This window comes from Nematostella vectensis, chromosome 14 (genome assembly GCF_932526225.1).
Source record: "Nematostella vectensis chromosome 14, jaNemVect1.1, whole genome shotgun sequence".
In the NCBI taxonomy this organism is placed as follows: Eukaryota; Metazoa; Cnidaria; class Anthozoa; order Actiniaria; family Edwardsiidae; genus Nematostella; species Nematostella vectensis.
This window is the reverse complement of record NC_064047.1, coordinates 11384876-11408606: the sequence shown is the minus strand read 5'-3', so window position 1 is coordinate 11408606 and position 23731 is coordinate 11384876. Positions and strand designations below refer to the sequence as shown.

At 40.2% G+C, this 23731-nt stretch overlaps 2 protein-coding genes across 6 annotated transcripts; both read right to left on the bottom strand.

The window, feature by feature from the left end:
* Positions 1–578: 578 nt before the first annotated feature.
* On the bottom strand, positions 579–6364 carry LOC116608946. The gene is made up of 7 exons (XM_048721807.1): positions 6234–6364; positions 5676–5741; positions 4543–4836; positions 3476–3794; positions 2433–3022; positions 1461–1589; positions 579–809 (listed from the first exon to the last, which is right to left on the bottom strand). Exons 1-7 carry the CDS (start codon positions 6249–6251, stop codon positions 636–638), a joined length of 1590 nt encoding a protein of 529 aa, XP_048577764.1. The 5' UTR covers positions 6252–6364; the 3' UTR covers positions 579–635.
* A 1879-nt stretch (positions 6365–8243) lies between these two features.
* On the bottom strand, positions 8244–22304 carry LOC116608944 (cyclin-dependent kinase 8). 5 transcript variants are annotated; one of them, XR_007306536.1, is made up of 14 exons: positions 22110–22304; positions 21931–22006; positions 21141–21251; positions 20106–20246; positions 19527–19584; positions 18912–19043; positions 18299–18442; positions 17571–17640; positions 12565–12637; positions 12023–12120; positions 11851–11941; positions 10452–10547; positions 8784–9116; positions 8244–8702 (listed from the first exon to the last, which is right to left on the bottom strand). XR_007306536.1 is itself a non-coding variant. In XM_032370027.2 (13 exons), exons 1-13 carry the CDS (start codon positions 22235–22237, stop codon positions 8949–8951), a joined length of 1386 nt encoding a protein of 461 aa, XP_032225918.1. In that variant the 5' UTR covers positions 22238–22304; the 3' UTR covers positions 8244–8948. The 5 variants fall into 5 exon arrangements, 4 of the variants coding, with proteins under 4 accessions (XP_032225918.1, XP_032225919.1, XP_032225920.1 ...); XM_032370027.2 differs by having other exon boundaries at positions 8244–9116; XM_032370028.2 differs by having other exon boundaries at positions 8244–9116; positions 11857–11941.
* Positions 22305–23731: the final 1427 nt, after the last annotated feature.

Sequence of the window (23731 nt, the reverse complement as noted above, 5' to 3'; positions counted from 1 at the left end):
AGGACAATTACAGGAGGATCAATCGTGAAAATATTCGAGCTAGTTACTGGGATTAACTGGAGACTGATTGAGAGGTTGGTAAGCCTGTGATGTCTTCGTGAACTTCTAGCCATCCGCCAAACCGACTTATTCTGTTCTGTCAAACAATAATAAACCATAATTTCAAAACAAGGGTTTCTACGCTTCCCATGACTACAGTTATTATTATCAATTATTTTGATATTTTGGTTACGAGAGTTTTTCCTTATTTTGAATATCCGCGAACAATGGACTTGACCCTTCCCCGGTGGGGAGTCGTAAATCACAATAAAGATGGCGTATCAATGCCGTTTCTCGCTGACATCAAATGTACTGGTTGACAATCTTGTTTGTCTTTTGCTTAGCCTGCTTGCAGGCGGTACCGATCACCGAACGGGGAGGGTTTTCCGCGATAATAACACCGAGTACCGCCTGCAAGCAGGCTATTTCTCGCTACCACAGAACAGTTAGAATAAGACAGTTTCAAGTTCAACATGTAAGCGGGGGAACTTACTCAGCATTTTTAGCAATGAATAGCTTATTGTATAAGAAGAGTGTAATAAGTATTCTCATCTTTATCGTTTATAGATATTTAAATACAACAGGGTATAAAAGTTTCACTGCTGACCAGTACACGGTATATGGCGGCGCAAGTTTGCCATGACCGTGTACAGGTTCCGAAAGTCAGACAAATGAAAGACATTGTTTCGCTTTTCCATCGCGATGGCTCTGAGCTCATGAAGGCTAATGTCCCCACCAATACCAACAGAGAGTATTGTCACGCCAAGATCCTAGAAAATAACAAGACAATGTCACGCGACGGTATTACAGGAGAACAACACAATGTCACACAACGATTTGACAAAACAACAACACAATGTCACGCAGCGATGTGATAATACCACACAATGCTACGCAACGGTATTATAACAAAACTCGATGTCACACAACGATTTGACAAAACAACAATACAATTTCACGCAACAATGCGATAATACAACAACACAATGTCACGTAACGGTATTATAAAAGAAAACAATGTCACGCAACGATTCGACAAAGCAACAACAAAATGTCACGCAACGATATTTCCAAACAAACAACACGCAAAGATAATCAAAGATGCTACAATAGTGTCGCGGAAACAAGAAAATTTCACGCAACAATTTTATAACAAAATATATTGGTCGGCAAACTCCCGCGCGGCTGCTTTTAGTGCAAAGTAGATAACAACAAAAAGCTTATTCAGCTCCTACGAATCGTAAAGTTTCATGCCAGAAATGGGCTTATTTTCATTGAAAGATTTTATTTTTTCATAACTCTCTGTCGTGACGGGCGCGGCCATTTCTTTTGTTTATTTTTGCTTGAATTTGTGACTCAAAAGGTCACGTTTCTTATATGAATTTAATGGGTCTTAGATCATCAACTATTAGAAATGTTACCTTGAAGGACTTTAAGGTCTTTATAAGATCCTTGTGCTTCATCCCGCTTTTTCCGTCTGTCATGACTATAAGAAATCTCGGGTCACCTCCCCCTCCACCGTTACGCTTGGAAAACATCAGCAATGCTTCCTGAATACACGAGATAGAGCTGAAATTATGTCGATCAACCACTGCTTTGTTATTGTATATAATTGAAAATACCACGGTTTATTCGCAAGAAAACTTCAAAAAAACAATCTTCGAGTGAAGTCTGATATGTTATTGACGATATATTTGATTGAAAACATCTCGGTTACTTGCTTAAATTGGAGATGGGAATGGATACTTGTGTGACTCGGTATTCGGCGGGAGCATAAAATGGCGGCGTGATTGGCCCTTTTAAAGGGGCAGTATCAACCGCCATATTATCATCCTAGCGGCATTCTTATCAAATATGTCAGGGGGATGGGGAACGCGTAAAAATGCAAACGATGGGAGGGTGATGAGCTGTCAGGCTACACCCCCTAGAGTTGTTGATTTTTAGAAGATTACTATATAAAAAGATTATTGACGGACCAAGCCAAGGATAGAGCGACATGAGACTCCCCCCCCCCCCCCTTCCCAACCCCCCCCTCCCCAAGAATCCAGCCTGAGCATTACATATGAAGAAAACGTTGTCGGTTTGAGAGACTGGTACCGAGGACTCTTAGTTTCTTTTCAGATACTTTCTCCATTGATCAAAGATGGTCACAGTCAGTGTTTTTCTCTTCTGATTACAAGTCATAAAGTTTACGAAGCACCTGCGGTACGGTAACCTTAAAAATTTCAAGAATCATGCAGTTTTTCCAAATAAGGAGTATATTAGGTTCCTTATATGGAAGTGACCGCGTTTGTCAAAAACGACAATTTTTGGCTGAATTTTCTTGACATGTTTACACTCTTGATCATTTGATCTTGATCATTTGCTTTGTATTCATACATGAATAAATTTACCTTTAGAGCTTTTTCCGTCTTTGTTGGACCACGCATGGATTTCATCGCCAGGGTTTCCCTCACCAAGCTTTGCACCGTTAACCTGCGCGACTTCTTGAAGTTAAGAACTAAATCCGGATAAAGGCTGTATCTCATGAGGCTGAACCGCGGGGGACTGGACGCAACCTCCTCCACCAGGGTAGCGGCGAAGTACTTCATGAGAATGAAATTCCTGCGACCGACACTTGCCGACGCGTCAAATAACATACCGATCTCTGCTGCTGTTGCGCATGCGCGAGATGGCTTAGTTGGTGGTGGCGACGAGACGACCGGGACTGAATGTTGTGTTGTGCTTATTTTGTCTGTTGGTACAACTGTTCCCTGATTCGCGTCTGTTGGTATAACCGTTACCAGGTTAGCGTCTGTTGGTAAAGCAGTTCTCTGGTTCGCGTCTGTTGGTATAACCGTTCCTTGGTTAGCGTCTGTTGGTATAATTGTTCCCTGGTTAGCGTCTGTTGGTATAACCGTTCCCTGGTTAGCGTCTGTTGGTATAACCGTCGGTGTTTTGGACGGTGTCTGGGAAGGCTGAATCATTGGAGTAGGATTTCGTACTGAAATATTACAAGTAGGCAAGCATTACAATTTTTAATACAGGATTTAGTAAATTGTATTTGGAGACAAAATCAGCAGAACTTGTCGAAAGAGCTTCCGTTTACAAACATGACTTGTGTTTAATGTGTTGCGGCGGCTTGAGGCCCCTTCATCGAAACCGTTGTATCTGCGCGCTCGCACGGAAGGTGATCGGCTTCCCAATTTATTTTATCTTTTTTGTATACAAAAAAAGATCTAAAAACTAGCACAAACCGTCTTTTTTTTTCAGTTCTAAAAATGGCAAGTAAATGAACAATTACAAAATTGGTACATTTCTTGAATTTAACGAGAAGATTCCGTTATTTGCACGCGTAACCTGGTAAAGAATAGCGCTCAAGAGCATAATCTTGTGATATCATTTACGAGCTTTTACGGACATCGTTGAATTATATTTTTACTCATGTTATACTCACAGATGACGTCACAGCTCGGCCCAGTCCAGCCTCGTCTGCAAATCTTGCGTCCCGTCATGACGTCACAAGTATAGTGGCCGCGCGCATCGTCCTTTTGTTTGCAAATAGTGCTACACGCAGGACCATAATAGTACCTGTTACAACGGACACTATACGATAGAGACATCGCCGCAACTCGCCCCCGCATAGTCGCGAGATACCACATACGGAACATGCGTGGACTTGGTACGACCGTTGAATTGAAACTCAGCGAGTCGACGTGGTCGTCTCTGGTGATTGTATCGTAGTCTTTTACTGTGAGGTCAATGTAAAGTTTTCCCTGGAGAAAAAAAAAGTAATTTTGGAATAAAAAATGTGCCACATTGTGGTACTTATTCTGTGGATCACCGTTAACTTAGAGCCTCGACAGAGAAGTGAAAGAATAATCTCCATCCAAATCTTAGTTCGAGTTACTGGGGAGCTCGCGTTATTCGTGTTCAAGTGGTCGGGGTTAAACTGAATATAGAATTACTACAACCGACACACACACAGGCTTCTGCTTCACCCCTACCCCCCCCCCCCCCCCGCCCTCCTCCGCCCCCCCCCCCCCCCCCACACTCCCCCTATTCACACACACGACATAGGGCGTGATGCTAGGAGATTTTTTTGCTAGCTTGATAAGTAATTTTTAACGTCAAAATAAATTTTATGGCCGTAATGTAGAGTTTAGTTCACTTCCGGTGACGTCATCACGACATGGGGGTGTACATTGGCCAATCAGTTAGCGTATTTGTGCCCTCACCTTCGCTCAAGGCTAGTTATTTTGTATATGTCAACAACGATTGTAATTATTGATTCGTGTATATTTAACTTCTGCTGTTATTTCCATAGCCAATATTCCCCATCTTTGACTACTGTTAACAACATGTTGTTCCCTTCGCAAACGAGCACAGCACATGTCGCATAGGATATATTATTTTATTGGGTTATTGACTACTTTGGGAAATATTTTTTCTTAGAAAAATTTCCGTTTTTTTTACCGTCCCCTCTAGCGTTAAATAGGCAGTCCAATACAATATCGACCTCACCTCCCATGCGCCCTTGAACTGATATGTCAACGGATTGAAGTTGCCGTTGCCAAGATTAGCTCCATTTTTAAAATTGATGTTTCGTGACGCTTTGCGGTATGTCCGACTCCTGAACTGCGCATGACATTTACCATAAGGCCGCATTCTCAAGCACAGGTTGAAGTATGGATCGCAGCCGCTACAAAACACGTCACAGCAGCGAACGCGCCCATTTTCGTATTTCTTGAAGCCTGGGTTGGAGTACTGATGGAACATTATTGAGACTTCTCCGCCTGGTCCAGCCGATGCAGGGACCTGAAAAAACAACATGAGACAAGGCATTCAATCGATATCTAATATAGACTTGAATATTAATGGGGAGATTAATCGTGATCTATGCTCTTTAAAAATCGTGAATCGTGATTCCCAAGTAAAGATTGGACCATGTCGTCAGTTTATCGTGAAACGTGATTTCCGATTTTCAAACTAGTGAAACGTGCAGGAACTCCCTTACCGTTAGTTTGTGTGGAGTAAAGCATAAGCTTAGGGACGGAAAATTCGATATTTGACTGATAAAACAAAATGTGAAAGGTTGGGGCCCTTAAAAAATCGAGCAAGCACAGACCTGCAGAAAAAATCGCCACATCCTTCGGTTAAAAAAATATGCTTATTTGTGAATGTGAATGTGAATAGGGTTTTCCCAAAGGACTCTTTTCTTTGAGCTGGCATCACTCAGACACACCAATGGGTAAATATCAACTAAAGTTGAATCTAACTTATTTATCAAAAGCGTTTCTATGTTCAAGGATTCTTTTCTTCTATCACCCATAATACGTTAATATAGATACAGGGCCGTAGCAGGGGGTGGGGCACTGGGAGCACGTGCCCTCCCCCCTCAATATTTTAAAATATATAAGGAAATGACCAGTAGGGACGTGGCTGTGTCCCCCATTGATTTCTGAATGTTTCTGTATCGTGCCCCCAACCACGCCCCAATAATTCGAGGCTTGCTAGTGCTATATAACGATGCTTCGCTATAACATAACAATGCGATTTTTGTTGAGTAGTGTTGTTATATCGAGATTTCAATGTAATGAAGCAGAAGTCGGGAGGTAAGGGGGGGGTTCCTTTGCGAGCGTGTCTTGTGTACTTACAGTTAAACAAGCCAGTATTCCAACTGAGGCAATGACCCCAAGCATTGTAGGTGTTGTCATGGTAACCTGTTGATCACCATGAAAGAGCACGAATAGTGATTTTCAATACGTTGCCAAGCATTGACCCAGAAACATGATGCCCTCTTCACAACCAAAAGTTGGTGAAAAGGTCAACAATTACTTTACGTTATTCGACTCAAGCAAACCGATACTGATTTTTTTATCTCTCATCCTTTGAATCACAAAAAATTGAAATCTTCCAATGTTTGTCCACTTATAAGCGTACAATCTTAATTACGATTCTGCAATTAACCTTTTGTCAATAACATTTGTTGACAATAAAAATAAACGTACCAAACAAAACATAAGTATGACAGTCACAAATGAAAACCAAAGAGCTTATTTTTTTTTTATAAGGGCTTATTTAAAGTATTTTTTAAGCGGACAGTTAAATTCAAAAACATATCTTAATTTTCCGCGGCTTTTTGCTTACGAAAGATGACAAAGTTAATTGTATAAATCCGAATGAATGCTCGCTACTTCTCGCATCAGACTTACCTTTCCACTTCTCTGCATTCTCCCTCACTCTCTGAAATCTGCTTTGCTCGCTGGTTTTGTCTCTAAGAGCGCTTCCGTTTTAGCGCTACAGGATGGTCATAGCAGAGGAAGTGAACTTGGAATACATTAGACCGGATGTGCGTCGTTGACTATTACCGGAAATAGGTCTCATAGCAAATCTCTCGTCTCTTACTTTCCTAGTAACTGCCGGTGACTTTTTTTTTTGCTGACTTCTAAGACCTATGCTTTTCGTGCGGATTGAACCAAAAAAATAATAATGGTAAATATTCTTCGCTCCCGTTACGTCTAAACGAATCTGTTCGACGCGTCCAATTAAGCCTAAAGCGATGACTAGAGAGGACAAAACCCAAGTTAAACGGTTTCCAGCAGTAGACAGAAGAAACTAAGCAAAAAGAACGGCGACTGTAGAAAAGAATAGAGAACTCAAAGAGCCAGACGTGAAATGAACACTGAAATGAACTGCAAGTTTTATATGTCTAGAGCGAGGACCGGGACGTTGGTGTTGCAATGTTCGCTACGTAGAAATAAGGTCGGTTCTAGGCTTTTATAATATATAGATTTAGCCACTACCTAAAAGCGGAGCAAGCAAACATTCAATTTGAACCATTTGTGATTCACCCTGAAGTCTTCTGAAAAAAGTTCAAATATAGGTGCTAAGAAAAACTGGTAGCCTCTTCAATGAGTTTATATTATATATATTTACTGAAGAATTTTTTAGACTAGAAGGTTATATATTATGTGTATATGTATATGTTTTTGTTGTTCTTTTATCTCGAAATACTTCTGTTGTTTATGGAGGTATCATAGATTAAGGAAAATTGAAGAATTAAAAAGGAATTATAGTTTCAATGATAGTTTTTTTTGGACGAATTGGTAACTTTTTTATTCGCTCCAAAATTTAAAACAATATTAGCACCCACTGAACACATCTCCCTACTGATCTCTTAGATGGCTCAGTTGTTATTGGATAGGATTAATCCGTTAGCGTGAGACCCCTAAGGAATAAGGGATAGCATTATCGAAATAATCTTGTAGGGAGGGAATTTTATACCCTAAAAGTTAGGACAATCACCCCCATCTAGCCCCTAAGTGTGAATGAAATAGATCATTCTAACTTTTTAAAACTGCGGAGGGAGACTAAAAAGAAGTAGAGAGGGAATAGGGTGGGGAAAGAAGAACACACTTACGTTTTTTTTGCCACAGGAATAAATCAGGTTTTATTCTCTTTTTCTGCTCTTGGAGATGCCTGCGTTTCGTCGAGTATGGCCTAATCTTTGAATAACCCACACCTCTGAGACAGGGAGACTTTTTCCCTCTTTGGAATCATTTTCTTCATTATAGCCCGAAGGGGGCTTTGGGGCTTAAAACTGGGCCTTTTCTTATAAAAAAAATCACCAGATTTTCCATTTTGTGCAAAACATCTAAACATTAGACTCACAAAAACAACAAAAAAAAGGTACTAGAATCGGCTAATTTTAGGTGCACCAAATATTTCACCCTCCAATTAGACCGAACTCTTATTTTTAAAAGCAAGGCAAGCCGGTCTTTCCTTTCGAAAACATGTTACCCCTCACCCCATAAAGTAGTCAAATAATAATCAAATCCAAAGCACTGATATGTCCTGAAGAAGCCTTCCACAAATAGATGAAAGCTTGACAGCTACTGTCCACGCATATCAAACACATGCTGTCCTTCGTCTCAATGGTCTATGGGAGACTTGTGCGCCCACGCGTGAATTCTTTCGATAATAGAAAACGATTGTTCCTCGGGCCTATTCAAAATGGCTGCCTCGAAATACGCAGGAATAAAACAACATTCCCTTCAAGTTTACGTGAAATTTCTCAATTCCGACACAAATTAGCGGCCAAAAAGCTGAATGTTACTGCCGGTCGGTTTCCTCCTCCCTTCTCTGTAACGTTTGCTCGCCACAGGACTCCTACATCTAGATTTTCTATTCTCTTTTCTTTTACAAATCCCAAAACCAAGAGATCCTGCATATCGGGCTCACTTTAATCAAATCTTTCATCAAGAAGAAGCCATATAATGTGAATGATTTATTATAATAGTTATCCTGTAAAAAATGAACATTTTCTTCGAAATAAAAAAATCCTACATGCGGGTTATGGCACGACCAAGGAAACATTGTTGGTGGGAATAAATTAAGAATCACGTAAAACATAATATGCGCTTCTCTAAATTTTGATGCCGTTTCATGAATTATCTAAGTATGGTAGTATGGTAAAATACCAGGTAAATTTATTCTATACAAACGTTGGCCGACCCCCTCCCAACTAGTCTACTTCCTTATCTATCCATCGCTCTAGGTAATCTATTCACTATAGGTGTTGTCAGTATCATTGCAGTGTCTCAAGATGTCACTAGAATCTAGAAGATGTCTCTACAATCTTCCGTGCTGGTCATGTCTCTAGAATCTTCCTTGCTGGTGATGTCTTTGGAATCTTCCTTGCCGATAATGTCTCTAGAATCTTCCTTTCTGACACTGGCTATAGAATCTTCCTTGCTGATTATGTCTCTAGAATCTTCCCTGCTCGTGACGTCTCTAGATGTCTTAAGAATCTTCCTTTCTGATAATGTCTCTAGAATCTCCTTACAGGTGATGTCTCTAGAAACTTCTACTGGTTACGTTTCTAGATGTCTCTAGAATCTTCCTTCTGGTGACGTCTTTAGATGTCTCTAGAATCTTCCTTGCTGGTTTCCAAAGGACGAGCCCGTCTGTCCGCTGCCACCAGTGTTGCCAAACATGTACGTCCCGCTCGTGTGGACGACTCTCTGCTGCTGTTGCTGCTGCTGTTGTCCGTTCTGGTTTTGGAATGCGAAGGATTGTTGTTGTTGTTGTTGTTTCTAGAGAAAGCAAAGTCAAATAAATACAATCGCTAGGAATAAAGGCGATTGGCTAGAAATCAAAGACCACGCGACATGCACAATACTGCGCATACGCATAAAATGTGGCTCCAGCCATCAATTATGATTCACATTATTATCCGGGAGGACTTAGAACGTTGGGAAGGAGCATGATCCCACCTTTCCTCCCTGTGTTTACCCCTTACTCCTCATCCTTACAGGAAATCGAGAGGGAACTGTAGCCAATTTCTCGGATTACATTACTCAGGACCCCACAGTTTGTAGGAGTCTCTTCATCTCTCTACCAGTTCATGACTCCCAGTCAGTTACCAACCACAGTTTTAAGTGCCTGTCGTGATAGAGTTGTAAGCATCCCATGACGGCACACGGACAAGAGAAATTAAAAATTATCGTTTAGTGTTTTCTACAAGCCCGAAAAGTCAAAGTAGTTTACAGTGTATACCTTTGGTGTATACTAAAAATTAGTTAGACATGGGTTAGAAGTAGTTTAAGGAACATAATTGACCTGCAAAGATAGTTATGCATGCATAGATAGTTATGCATTTTAGCTGGGTTTGTACATGCAGTTGAATTATGCTGAGGCTAAATATGCGTTTTTATCTAAGTTAGTATCGGTGTGAAATGCATTTTACATACATTAGGTGTGTATTTGGTATCAACAGACAAGAAGTACAGTAAAAGACAAAAAATCGTAGAAGCTTCAGTCGGATATGGTAAAAAGCAACATAACCAGTTAAAAATAAACACGACGACAATTCTATCGGATTATTTGGGGTCTAGCAGACTTTATGAGCGAGCATCACAGAGACTAATGTTTCCCAGAACTGGCAGAATACTAGACACAAATAACAGACATTTGTGTCTGACGGACTAAAAGAGTCTATCAGACCAAGGTACACAAACTTAAATACATCATGAAACTGGTCTGGCAAGACGTGAACATGTTCGTCAGACAGACCAACTGGGTCGATCGGACCAATTTTGGTCGCTCAATTCAAAAAGGCCAAGTACACAGACTCAAGTACCTAAGTAAAGGTCTCTGGTAGATTACTTTAGACAAACCAACAGAGTCCTTCGGACCTACTTTGGTCCGTCAGACCTTCAGACAAGGTAAACAGACTTTGGTGCGTGATAGAACTGGTAGACTACTTGACATACTGTAAAACAGGCACCACCGAACCAAAGGGTCAATCAGACCAATCACAGTCCACGGAGTCCACCAAACCAATTTCGCCCTAAAAGACCAATTTGGTCTAGCAGACCATCTTTGGTCTAGCAGACCAACAGACCTAGGTACACAGACTCTAGGGTTACCTGGAACTGGTCTGGCTGGTGAGCCGATAGCGCACGTATGCGTTTGGAGTTGGGTTGACCATTCTGGTCTGAGTTTTCCTGCTTTCCTTGTTGTGTCTGTCGACCAGCATGGTTCAACAGCCAGGCGAGGGCAGGTCATAGGTAAAAACGGTTAGAGTTAGAGTGATGAAACGTGCTCACTATTCATGGGTACAGGCTAAAACGTAGATGACTAAGGTTACCTTTTTTTATTAACCCAACTTATTAGGCTTAATTAAATGCTCAGTTTACGCCCCAACCCTGTAATTGCAATAGTCCGGAACATGAGCTCAGAGAATGATTCAAACATGTTTCGCACAGTCACGCACAATGCACAATTACTCTTTCGGGGTAGTTTCATCCATGATGACTAACAGGGTTACAGTTAAAATTATCTTCCCAATGTAAGGTACATACACACACAGTGCCGATGCTTTTTTAATTTATAGGTTGCAGCAAAAAGTAAAAAGGATCAAGGTCCAATTATGAGTCAACAAAAAAATGTGATCAACTTTATCATACTATCTTGAGAAATGGTGAACACCCTGTTGCGATAGTTTACATTACATCTACCTCAAGTTTACAATAAATTGGCCAAAAACACCAGTTATATCGTTAACCGTTAGTCATGAGTACTTAACATTGAATGATGTTCTGTGGCAAGAAACCAACAGTCCATTCACGTACATTCAAAAGTCTTTTCTGTACTGTTTAATAAAGGGACAGTATATCTTGTATATCGTATTATCTGTTATTAATATTTAACATAAAATTGACACCAAAATGCTTCCGAGTAATTCCGAATAACAAAAGCGTGAAATAAGCCTGAGGGCGATCATACACATGCAAGTAGTGATAATTTGCACAAACTGGCGCAGGTAGGATGTCGTGGAATACGAGCGATCTAAGGATTACCTCTCAACATCATCATCTTAGTTTACTTCAGGGACAGCACACTCAAATCAACATGCACAACTTTTTTAGACTTATAGTATGAAATCTTTGCACTTTAAGGTTAATAGCGCATATCTTCAACACAATAAAAAGTGTTATAAGACAGAAAGAGAGTATAATCCGAAAGCAGTCCTTAAATGTACAAATCAGTCGATAGTACCCAATACTCGATAATGTTTGGGCTAACACGTGTCCTATTAAAGGGGACAGCTTAGCCTACCCATGATGCTTTTCTTTGACTTTTGGTGAAAGCCAAACAACTTGTAAAATCCTTGAATTCTTTTAAATTTGCACCCTAATAGTTATAAGTAGGTAATCCATTCTGTAAAGGGTGAAAGAGGATGAAAGTTTAAATAGATGAAAGCTAAAGTACATGGAAAACTAAAGCGTATGGAATAATAAAAGTGGCGAAACGCCTATTCCTTACCCGTACCTTGGAAGCATTTGATTTAGTGTCATTGTCTTCATCATTCAGGAACTCACGCTTGGGATACGGAATGGTACTTCCTCCAAATGCACTACAACAAATACAATAGCATATTTATTTATAAAAAAAAAACATGACTGTATAAACACTTCAATCATTCTGATTTACTTACTCTTGAGTGGGGAGTGGGTCCTCTTTAAAGTACGGGTCCTGGAGGGCTTGTTCTGATGTGATTCTCTTATTGGGGTCCATTACCAACAGCTTAGAAAGCTGTCAGAAAAGAACAAATAGAGATCTTCAGTCGTGAGACGCACGTAGCGCCATAAGGGCCTCACTTTATTTCCCTGAGGAATTGTTTCCCATGCTTTTGGTTACTTCAACTTTAAATAATCTGTCCTATGGCATGTGACACTTTCGTTTTCTAAGATAAGGGAGTATAAGCCATCTTCCCGAAACATGCAGGGAGAACATAAAAGATTTGGTTACCTTAATTTTGATTAACACAAAAAATAACCTGGTTCTCTGGCTCATGGAAGTCAAACTGTTGTATTTTTATTAAAGTAAGTACGTCATTTCACACACACACAAAAAACATTTTTTGGGAAAACATACAGCAACAAGAAATGCTGCAGATGCTACCATCTTCAATAAGAGTGCTAACACGCTATTGCAACTCATGATTATGAACTTTATGGAGCAGCTATAAGGTCTTACCAATTGGAAAGCTTTGCTGTCTTGCTTGACTTTGTGCTTCTCCATGTACTTCCATAAGCTGGCGTTCATATAACTGGAGGAGACACAAGAGGTACAGTTTCACAGTAATCCTTCAACATTGATTAAATAGTCATAGTTATCACAACCATCATCATAATCATTTTCATCAGCAACAACACCATCAGCTAAATCACCAACATTGTTATCATCATTATCCTTCACCTCATCATAATCATCGTCATCAACAACAACATCATTTTCATCATCAACATCGTCATCAACAACAACATCATGTTCATCATCAGCATCGTCATAATCACCAGCTTCACCCCTCAACTCATTAATAATAATAATAATAATAATAATAATAATAATAATAATAATAAATAATAATAATAATAATAATAATAATAATAATAATAATAATAATAATAATAATAATAATAATAATAATAATAATAATAATAATAATAATAATAATAATAATAATAATAATAATAATAATAATAATAATAATAATAATAATAATAATAATAATAATCTTTATTGCCTTAGATAAATCAACATGTCTAAGTTTACAAAATGTAGGAGAAACCGATTATAAGTAAATGCGCTACATCAATTATATGTCACTATATTTAAAGACAAGCCTATTGACAAAAGTATTTTTGAATCGCTCTGAGTGAACCCTAGGATAAATCACATTTCTTTTTCTGAGGTTGTATTTTTGGTCTTTTTTCTTAGGCAGGATTTTGCTCAGTGGATATTCAGGTTGATCTAAGCGAGTACGATAAATCTTCTTATCTGCCTCCTCTAGAAGTTTACGGATGTTTACAATGTTTGAAATGTATTTCCTTTTAAAGCATCTCTCTAGGAAGTTCTGTATGTTTGTGAGATCCGAGTCTGAGGCACCAAAAACGGACAAGCCATAAGTGAAATTAGGAAGGACAATAGACTTAAAGAGGTGATCGAGTTCTTCTTGACAAATTCCTTCCTTTCTTAAAGATCTTAAAATGTAAAGACACTTATTTGCCTTTGTTAACTTGGAACGCACATGTTCACTGTATTTGCCGTTAGACTGAAAGGTAATCCCTAGAATCGGTAATACCGTACATTGCGGAATGTTGTTCACTAACTCGATATTCTGATTACACCCTTTCTTGCGGAAAACTAGCTCTTTGCATTTAGATGAATTACATACCATGCCATTGTCCTTTGTCCAAGTTAAAAACAAATCTACTAAGTCCGTGCGACATTCGCCATTGGCCCAGACAGGAATAACAATATTTGAGTCGTCAGCATATTTAAACAGAGCGGGCTGATTACATAAATTGATTTCTAAATCATTGATAAATATGTTAAAAAGATACGGGCCACTAACGCTGCCCTGCGTTGTACCTCGATTTACACATTTCCAATGACACTCAAACCCATTGTATACCACGCGCTGTTGGCGGCTAGCCAAAAAACTCAGATACCAATTAACAATAAAGGGACTTAATGGTAATTGTTTAAGCTTACATGACAAATTTACGTGTTTTACGCTATCGAACGCTTTGGAAAAGTCCATCGCAAACAATCTGACGGCTTTGCATTCCGGACTATCTAGATAGCCGTAGACCGAGTGCTGCATGCATAGTAGCGCGTCTGTGCAACTCCCGCCAGTTCTATATGCAAACTGAGTGGAACTCAGAAGTTCTTCTACGGTTTCTCGCACGTGAATGTTATAAACAGCTTTTTCGAAAGCTCGGGCAATAACAGGCGTAATGTTGATTCCTCTGTACTCGGTCTTGCCCTTTGGTACATCCACTTTAGGTAGGGGGGTTACATGGGCACGTTTCCATGACGACGGCCAAACACTTGATTCCAGAGACCAGTTCCAAATCTTGCAGATGATTGATGTAAATATTTCTGCGTGTTCTTTCCATATCCAAGATGGGATGAGATCTGGTCCGGTTGCAGTGTTCTTCAAATGCTGCAGACATTGCCATACGTATCTTTCTGAGATAACCGGGGCGTGGTCTTCACTATGGACTTCGACCAGGGTGGGCTGCTCATACGCTGTGTCCCAACAGAGGTTCGCAAAGTAGTCATTGAGTTCGACTAGTGACTGCTCATCAAGCGAGACCTTAGCTGAAGAACGTCGGCGCTGTGAGAGGTTATCAATATGCCTCCACCACTCCCTCGAGCCAACTGGTGCTTGCAAAATATTCTTTCTGTTTTTGCAAATAAGATCACTGATTTTCTTGTTGATCTCTTTAAGCCGATCCGTATTATTTGGTCCTATCTTTGATTTTGTCTTTAACAGGGACTTCACCAAAGGCGTCATCCATAGCGGATCACGAGATGACATGCGCACAGTCTTGAGTGGCATACACTTTTCCAGGTTGTCATGAATAAGGTTTTCTAAGTTGCGAACGGCTTCATTAACATCATTACTCTCTAATACACTATCCCATTTTTCTTCTGCCAGCGCTAAATATAACGCTTCTTTTCTGTGTTTCCTGCAGTCTCGAATTTTGATCGTTTTTCGAAGAGGTTTTAATTTCTTCCCTGCTGGCAAGATAACTGCCGTGTGATCTGTTTTGATTGATATGTTGTATGGAATGCACTCCCCAAACAAGTCCGGTCGATTTGTAAAGACGTTATCTAAATAGGAATCACCTCTAGTCGGGAAAGTCACGAGGGCATTCCAGCCCGTCAACATACACAGCTCTTGTACATCAAGTTGATTAACATCGCCACCAATAACAATGGTTAGTCCTGGATGTTGATCTAGCGCATTGTCCATCAGGTTTACAAGGTATTGCATAAAATCCAGGGTCCGGTAGGTTGGCTTAGGCGGATGATAAACACTACATACCAATAACAAGTGTCCCGATGGTAATCTTATAGTCAAATACACCAGCTCGTAGAGTGTCGATCTATAAATGTCTATTACGGTTACATTGCTTCTTGTGTATATTGCGATGCCTCCTTTAGCTCTTTTATCAAGGCCAGCCCAGGACCTGTCCCGTCTGAAAATGGTATAATTTGGAATGTTTACTATCGCGTCAGGCGTGTCTTGCTTCAAATGAGTCTCCGAAACAAGGCAGATGTCGATGTCTTTATTTCGCAAGTCAGCCTCCAATGCCACTGCAGCGCGAACCCTATTTTTTGTTTTTGATAAGCTGCAAATATTGGTGAACAACATTTTGGGTACTGCGAAGGTCGATGTTGCAAGACTAGATTTAGAATTCCGTTCAGAAACACTGGACTCTGTGTTAACCATTATGAGATTTTGTAAGTTACGTTCTTTCGAGAATGTTTTGTATGGACGACGACCAGCAATTGTTTGGATGTTATTTTTGTCAGATCTCTGCTTCACTCGTCTTCCTGATCTCTTCCCTCGATATCGAAATATGCCGTTTTCACGAAGGGTACTAAAGAAAGATCGATCAACTGTTTGTTTATAAGCATGTCGTAGTAGCATTAACTCTCCTCTCGAATATTGAGTAGATGGAACTTGGCGGTTATGCAAATCAGGTTCTGAATCTTTGTCAGCTCTCGAGTTCGATGGCCTTCTTGAAATTTCATTTGTCCACGGACCAGGATTCAGAGCCACGTCGGAAAAGACCGTAACATCCAATGGAGGGTCGTGACCAGGCACACAGAGGATAGTGACTCCATGTTTGGACCATTTACCGACCGGGAGACGAGACCGATGGAAGCCATTGTTGGAAAGGCGTACATGCCTGGTCAAAAGCTCACCGACAGAATTTAGGGTCTGTCTCGATACTCTTGAGCTCCAGCCCTGCACAACAGGTTCTAAAGTGGCTAAACTGTTCCCCTTTAGAGTTGAATTTCGAACATAGGTGGTCAATGAGAGTAATAATGCTACTAGAAAACGGAGCGAAAAAGTCGTGGCCGCCATGACCGGCGCCTGCGCAGACTATCATCATTATCATCATTATTATTATCATCATTATTGCCACCACTGTCATCTGTCACTCACTTTGACTTCCTAAAGTACTCACTTTGACTTCCTGAAGTACTCACTTTGACTTCCTGAAGTACTCACTTTGACTTCCTGAATTACTCACTTTGACTTCCTGAAGTACTCACTTTGACTTCCTGAAGTACTCACTTTGACTTCCTGAAGTACTCACTTTGACTTCCTGAAGTACTCACTTTGACTTCCTGAAGTACTCACTTCGACTTCCTGAAGTACTCACTTCGACTTCCTGAAGTACTCACTTCGACTTCCTGAAGTACTCACTTCGACTTCCTGAAGTACTCACTTCGACTTCCTGAAGTACTCACTTCGACTTCCTGAAGTACTCACTTCGACTTCCTGAAGTACTCACTTCGACTTCCTGAAGTACTCACTTCGACTTCCTGAAGTACTCACTTCGACTTCCTGAAGTACTCACTTCGACTTCCTGAAGTACTCACTTCGACTTCCTGAAGTACTCACTTCGACTTCCTGAAGTACTCACTTCGACTTCCTGAAGTACTCACTTCGACTTCCTGAAGTACTCACTTCGACTTCCTGAAGTACTCACTTCGACTTCCTGAAGTACTCACTTCGACTTCCTGAAGTACTCACTTCGACTTCCTGAAGTACTCACTTCGACTTCCTGAAGTACTCACTTCGACTTCCTGAAGTACTCACTTCGACTTCCTGAAGTACTCACTTCGACTTCCTGAAGTACTCACTTCGACTTCCTGAAGTACTCACTTCGACTTCCTGAAGTACTCACTTCGACTTCCTGAAGTACTCACTTCGACTTCCTGAAGTACTCACTTCGACTTCCTGAAGTACTCACTTCGACTTCCTGAAGTACTCACTTCGACTTCCTGAAGTACTCACTTCGACTTCCTGAAGTACTCACTTCGACTTCCTGAAGTACTCACTTCGACTTCCTGAAGTACTCACTTCGACTTCCTGAAGTACTCACTTCGACTTCCTGAAGTACTCACTTTGACTTCCTGAAGTACTCACTTTGACTTCCTGAAGTACTCACTTTGACTTCCTGAAGTCCTTGAGAAGGGTTGAATGCTGAGGCATTTTCCTGATGTCTTCCCAGTCCTTTTCTGTCATATATTCAAATTCAAAGAGAAGCGTAAGCTTTTAAGTCAGCACTACCAAAAAGGTACCATGAAGAGCAAACCTACTTTTAAATGCCCCGGGGGACTCCGATAAAAACAGAGGGGGTTGATCGTCGGTTGATCGACAAAAACAAAGGGGGTTGATCGTCGGCAAAATCAACCTTAACCATGAGGGATGCACTTTGGGTGTGTTCAACAGAAAATTTTTACACATAAGAGACAGCAAATTAGGGGTGGTCAAAGGAATTTTTAACCCTAAGAGATGGCAGAATCCAAAAAAAAGTTAAACACCCCCCTTAGGAATACCAATTGGTTGAATTTTATACCCTAAGAGATAACAGAATCAGAAAAAAAATGTTTAACACCCTCTTAGGCATAAGCAGTGGGGCGAATTTTATACCCTAAAGGATAGCAAAATCAGAAAAATCTTCTACCCTAAAGGATGTGAAGATCACCTCTGTCTACTTTTCTGGGGGGTTAAATAGTGATGAGTTCGAAACAATCTTATACCAATGATATGGGAATGGGAAATTGATGGTTGAAAAGGTAGAAAGGTGTGACAGTGCGGAAGACAGCTGGTTAAGTTAAAACACGTTCTCTGTATATCCTGTCCAACTTGTCATGATGGTAAGGGTTAACTTACCTTGTGGAAAGCCCATCACAGTGAATATCCTGTCCAGTTGGTCATGATGGTAAGGGTTACTAGTCTTGATATCCTCCTGACGGCAGTGGAATATGGGCTCACAAGTCAGTAGCTCGGCAAAGATACATCCTATGGCCCAGATATCTGGAGAAAATGAAACAATAGAGAATTAACATGTGCAAATGAGATGAGTATTTCAGTAGCAAATTTACGCTGCTTGAATAGCTTCAACATTAAATCTGTCAAGCATAAGATAATAAAATTGGATATTTCATTTGAAAAATTATAATCCAATATTCAAAATTAAAACAGTGTCACAAAAATTGGACCCAAGTTCACAATTCTAACTGGCTATACTTGAATATGTTACAGATGTCACAAATACAGAAATTTAGGAAGGTTAGTAATAAGCTCTGTTAAAAAAAACATAACCAGGTTTACGCTCTGATGGGCATGCCTTTTTTTATTGCCTTGCTGGTATAATATTTAAGCTTACATATAGTATATCAATCAGTTAATATGGTTTCTGCATCATCATTGGTTTCAATTGGTTTCAGTGGACTGTCAAGGTGGTCTGTAATAGATGTACTGTACCAGTTTGTGCCTTCTATACCTATAGCCTTGGTATAATGCCTGGCTCCCAACAAAAGCTCTGGTGCACGATACCAGAAGGTGACGACAACAGGGTCCAGATCAGCGAGGGGCTTCAGTGGTGCATTGAACAATCGCGCAAAACCCATGTCTGCTGTGAAATAAAAAGCATTGGTTTAGTTGCGTATTGAACAATCAAGAAAAACCCATGTCCGTTGTAAAACAAAAAACATTGGTTACGTTAGGTATTGAACAACCGCGAAAAACCCATGTCCGCTGTGAAACATAAAACATTGTTTACGTTACGTATTTAACAGTCGCACAAAACCCATGTCCGCTGTGAAATAAAAAGCATTGGTTACGTTACGTATTGAACAGTCGCGCAAAACCCACGTGAAATAAAAAGGACTGGTTACATGTATATGTATTAAACAATGGCGTAAAACCCATGTCCGCTGTGAAACAGAGAAGATTCTTCATGTTTAGTAATGAACAATAACACAGATATGCAGTAACCAAATGAATCATGTATGCCAGTTTCATATCTGCAGTGAACCAATAAAATTGTGTGATGACAAACAAAAAAATAAAATAAAATGTGGAAGCCACAAGGGATTTTTCTAGAGATAACACTCACCTATCTTTACTCTTCCTCTTTCTGGACCATCACCCATCACTAGGATGTTGGCAGGTTTCTGTTAAAACAATTAAGTGAACAGAAGTGTAATTTTGGTTGCCACAAATGTACAGAATCAACTGGTACACCACAGGTAGCCAATATGGTGCCAAAAGATCGCTTGTTTTGTTGGGTGTGAGAGGTGTGAGTGTAGATGTCAAGGATGACACTAAAAGTTGTATTAGATTTGTTATTGGTAAATTGATCTATTATGTGTAATTGTGTATTGTGTATAAAGCAAACCTTTTAGGCCGCTAAGGGTAGGTTACCATTCTTAAGTGCACATTGACAAGTTGTCGTGATAAATTAAAAACTCTTGCAGACTTATTTGAGAACTTACACACCACTACAATGCAACAAATGTTAAATCTAGGAAATGGGGGTGATGCTGTAATAATATGGATGTGGGCAGAAAAACAAATATGATAAAAAAGCACACTATAGCACACCTAAATCTATGTACATAAATCAAACATGCTGTAGAAAGAAACATCTATAGGTTATCAGTGATCTCTTGATCTCTTGATGGCAGGGCCTTACCAAGTCTCTATGAAGAACCCAGTTTGAGTGCAAGTAGTGGATTCCGTCAAGGATCTGGTACAACAGAGACTTGAACATGCTTTTTGGTACTGGTACCGTCTTCTTTTGAGCCTTTGATGCTCTGTGGTACTTGATTATATGCTGGAAATATAAAAATAAAAACCCCGTAGTTCTGTATACTGTTGAACATATATCAAAAGCAATCCTCCCTAAGTAACTGAAAATCATTTTGTTGAAATATTTTTACTGTATACTGTACCAAAACTCTCAATATAACTTTTATTTTGGAACCTGACAAAAAAGTGTTAAAAATTGATTTTTATATTCAAATTTGCACAAAAAGATGAAAATGTGTCTGTATCACTGCAAGATATTGTAGGATTGTAAGATATAAATGGGTCAAACTGCAATACAAAATTGAAATACGTATATGCTTTAGTATATACCAATGCTGGGTATCGAGAAAGATTTTACGCTGGTTGCACAAATTTCTTATTCGTACCAAAAGAATATTAATGTATTGAATATTGTTACTGTATATTAAGATTTACCTCCACACATTTTACTGTACTTCGCCATGACATGTTGATTTTAAGAATATATTGAGTATTGTTTTATCAGGGTAGACAACTGTACCCATAAAGCAAAAGTTAAATGGTGAAATAATGTCAAACAATCATTTAGCGTTTTTTCTTCTCACTGGCCAGCCAAGGAATTTCCTGAAGACACTAAAATGTTTCTGACCTATATAGCAGAATGCATTAATTGCCAAGGAACTTTCCTGAAGACACTAAAATGTTTCTGACCTATATAGCAGAATGCATTAATTGCCAGTGTAGCATCACGGTCAGGATTTAAGTCCTCTTCAGGATGCAACCCTAGCAAAAAAACAGCTTGCACACGCAATAGAATGTGCCAGTGTCTTCTTGCCAGTGTTATGGATCATACACACCCAAGTTTGCATACGGAGCAGCTGCATTACTAGATGACTACTAGGAAAGTTACCACTTAACTAAATTAATACTGTAAGCTTACCCATAAATCATGTTCAGCAAAGTCAAAGAGAAGCCAGACCTTCCTGTCTGAGTGGGAGAGGAAGACACGTTGCAGAGAAATCACATTGGGGTGCTTTAGTTCTCGAAGCAGCTATAACAACGAGAAAAGACAATTTGGAACTGTCATTTGGCAGGAAAGACAGTTCCCTTAACTTAAACCACAGGATAGAAAACAAATGCCTTACTGTAATATTAAGTATTCAGAAAACTCTCTCCATGATTTATAAATGCAAAAAACTGATCAAGTTTTGATAAGGGAACATATTCTGACTCATCTGATCGTCAATATGATTGCTTTAAGATGACATAACTGGAAGCCATCTTAAGTATAGACCAATAAAAACAATTTAAGGAATCCAGAATATATTCTTTTGCTTGGAATTTGTGAGCAGAGTCTTGTTTCCAAATTATTCAAAATTGAAGTAATATATATAATATTTTTTTTGTTTTTAATGTCATTTAGCAATGGTGATGGTAGTAACAGCCTTCCAAAACTTATCATGGAGGGAAGCACCCCCCAAAAATAATTTATTAAGTTAATAGGCCTATAATTTCAGGAGATTCTGCAGTTGATTTGGGGGACGTCTGTACTGACTGTCTTCAATTACAATTTTTTTACTATATAGACGTTTTTTACCTTCAATTTTTTAATGTACGATACAAATGATATGATTTAAAAAATAGCGTAACTAGCAATTACAAGGCTTTCCAGTGCTTGGTTTTGATCAAGAACTGAAGACTAAACAAATGAGCTCTGGCTCATTTCTTACCGCTATCTCACGGCAGGCAGACATGGAAATCCCAGTCCCCTCGATTTGTTTAAGTGCATATTCCCTGCCGTTTGTGCTGAAATTACACATCAATCTCATTCAATATTTTTATTACCATTATCGCAAATGGAAGCATTGATCGCAATCAAAAAACGCGCCGACTCTGATTTTCAACATACCTGTCTTTGAGTTTCGCCTTGTAAACATGTCCATAGGTTCCTCGACCTACTTTACAGCCCTCAAACTCAAATATATCCTCCACCTTTTCTCGGAGTTCGTTTAATCTTTGTTTAAATTCGTAGTCCATTGCGCTACCTTCTTGTTGTTTGTTCCGCCATCTTGGATTATAGCACGCTGGCGCGCATGCGCTTTATTCAACAACACCGCTGCCAACAAAAAAGTGGCACCAACCTCGTCCCCAGGGTCTTCTGGGTAATTTCCAATTTGGCGTCTAGCTGACGAAGGCTGGCCCATTTTCCACAGGTAGACCGACACTAGAGTATTTACCGAATCTAATATGGCCGACAGATTGTTGAAATGAGGCATGGAATCTAACAAAGAACGGCCGTAATTATCACTCACATTGCCAAATTTGAGCGTGTTAAGGCAACTTAAATATCTCTCGACTGATTTATTTAAGCAAACTTCAGTGGCAACTTCGGAAAACAGCAAAGCGCCGTATGAAATTCGGAACACAATTCGACAAGATTCCAGAACTCCTGTACGCTATGTACGAAGTTCAATAAGTGACTCAACCGAAGTATGTATTGATCCCAATAAGACTGACATTACTCTGTGAGTCAGGTTCACCAAGAAATGGAACTCGACTCTGCCAACACGAATAATTGGGTATTTGGATTGATTACTCTAAGACACATCATCATATTATATCTGTGTGCAGCCTAAACACTTCTTTTAGAACCAGGAAAGTGATGGTTGCTTCTCTCAAAAAGGAACTTCAAAGGGTGGGGGATTACTTTGACACTGTACAAAACAGAGAAAAGCCCCCACATCCACCCCCACACCCATGGTCCTGGGGAAGGGTGGGGGATTACTTTGACACTGTACAAAACAGAGAAAAGCCCCCACATCCACCCCCACACCCATGGTCCCAGGGAAGGGTGGGGGATTACTTTGACACTGTACAAAACAGAGAAAAGCCCCCACATCCACCCCCACACCCATGGTCCCAGGGAAGGGTGGGGGATTACTTTGACACTGTACAAAACAGAGAAAAGCCCCCACATCCACCCCCACCCCCATGGTCCCGGGGAAGGGTGGGGGATTACTTTGACACTGTACAAAACAGAGAAAAGCCCCCACATCCACCCCCACACCCATGGTCCCAGGGAAGGGTGGGGGATTAGACTTTGACACTGTACAAAACAGAGAAAAGCCCCCACATCCACCCCCACCCCCATGGTCCCGGGGAAGGGTGGGGGATTACTTTGACACTGTACAAAACAGAGAAAAGCCCCCACATCCACCCCCACACCCATGGTCCTGGGGAAGGGTGGGGGATTAGACTTTGACACTGTACAAAACAGAGAAAAGCCCCCACATCCACCCCCACCCCCATGGTCCTGGGGAAGGGTGGAGGATTACTTTGACACTGTACAAAACAGAGAAAAGCCCCCACATCCACCCCCACCCCCATGGTCCCGGGGAAGGGTGGGGGATTACTTTGACACTGTACAAAACAGAGAAAAGCCCCCACATCCACCCCCACCCCCATGGTCCTGGGGAAGGGTGGAGGATTACTTTGACACTGTACAAAACAGAGAAAAGCCCCCACATCCAC

Coding starts and splice junctions, on each gene's coding strand:
- LOC116608946 (XM_048721807.1), bottom strand. Junction 4,837..5,675: donor GAATACTGGCTTGTTTAACT/GTAAGTACACAA, acceptor TTGTTTTTTCAG/GTCCCTGCATCGGCTGGACC. Junction 1,590..2,432: donor AGACGGAAAAAGCTCTAAAG/GTAAATTTATTC, acceptor TCGTGTATTCAG/GAAGCATTGCTGATGTTTTC.
- LOC116608944 (XM_032370027.2), bottom strand. CDS start 22,237: ATGGACTACGAATTTAAACAAAGATTAAACGAACTCCGAGAAAAGGTG. Junction 17,641..18,298: donor TGTGATGGGCTTTCCACAAG/GTAAGTTAACCC, acceptor AATATATGACAG/AAAAGGACTGGGAAGACATC. Junction 12,638..17,570: donor AAGGACTTCAGGAAGTCAAA/GTGAGTACTTCA, acceptor TGTCTCCTCCAG/TTATATGAACGCCAGCTTAT.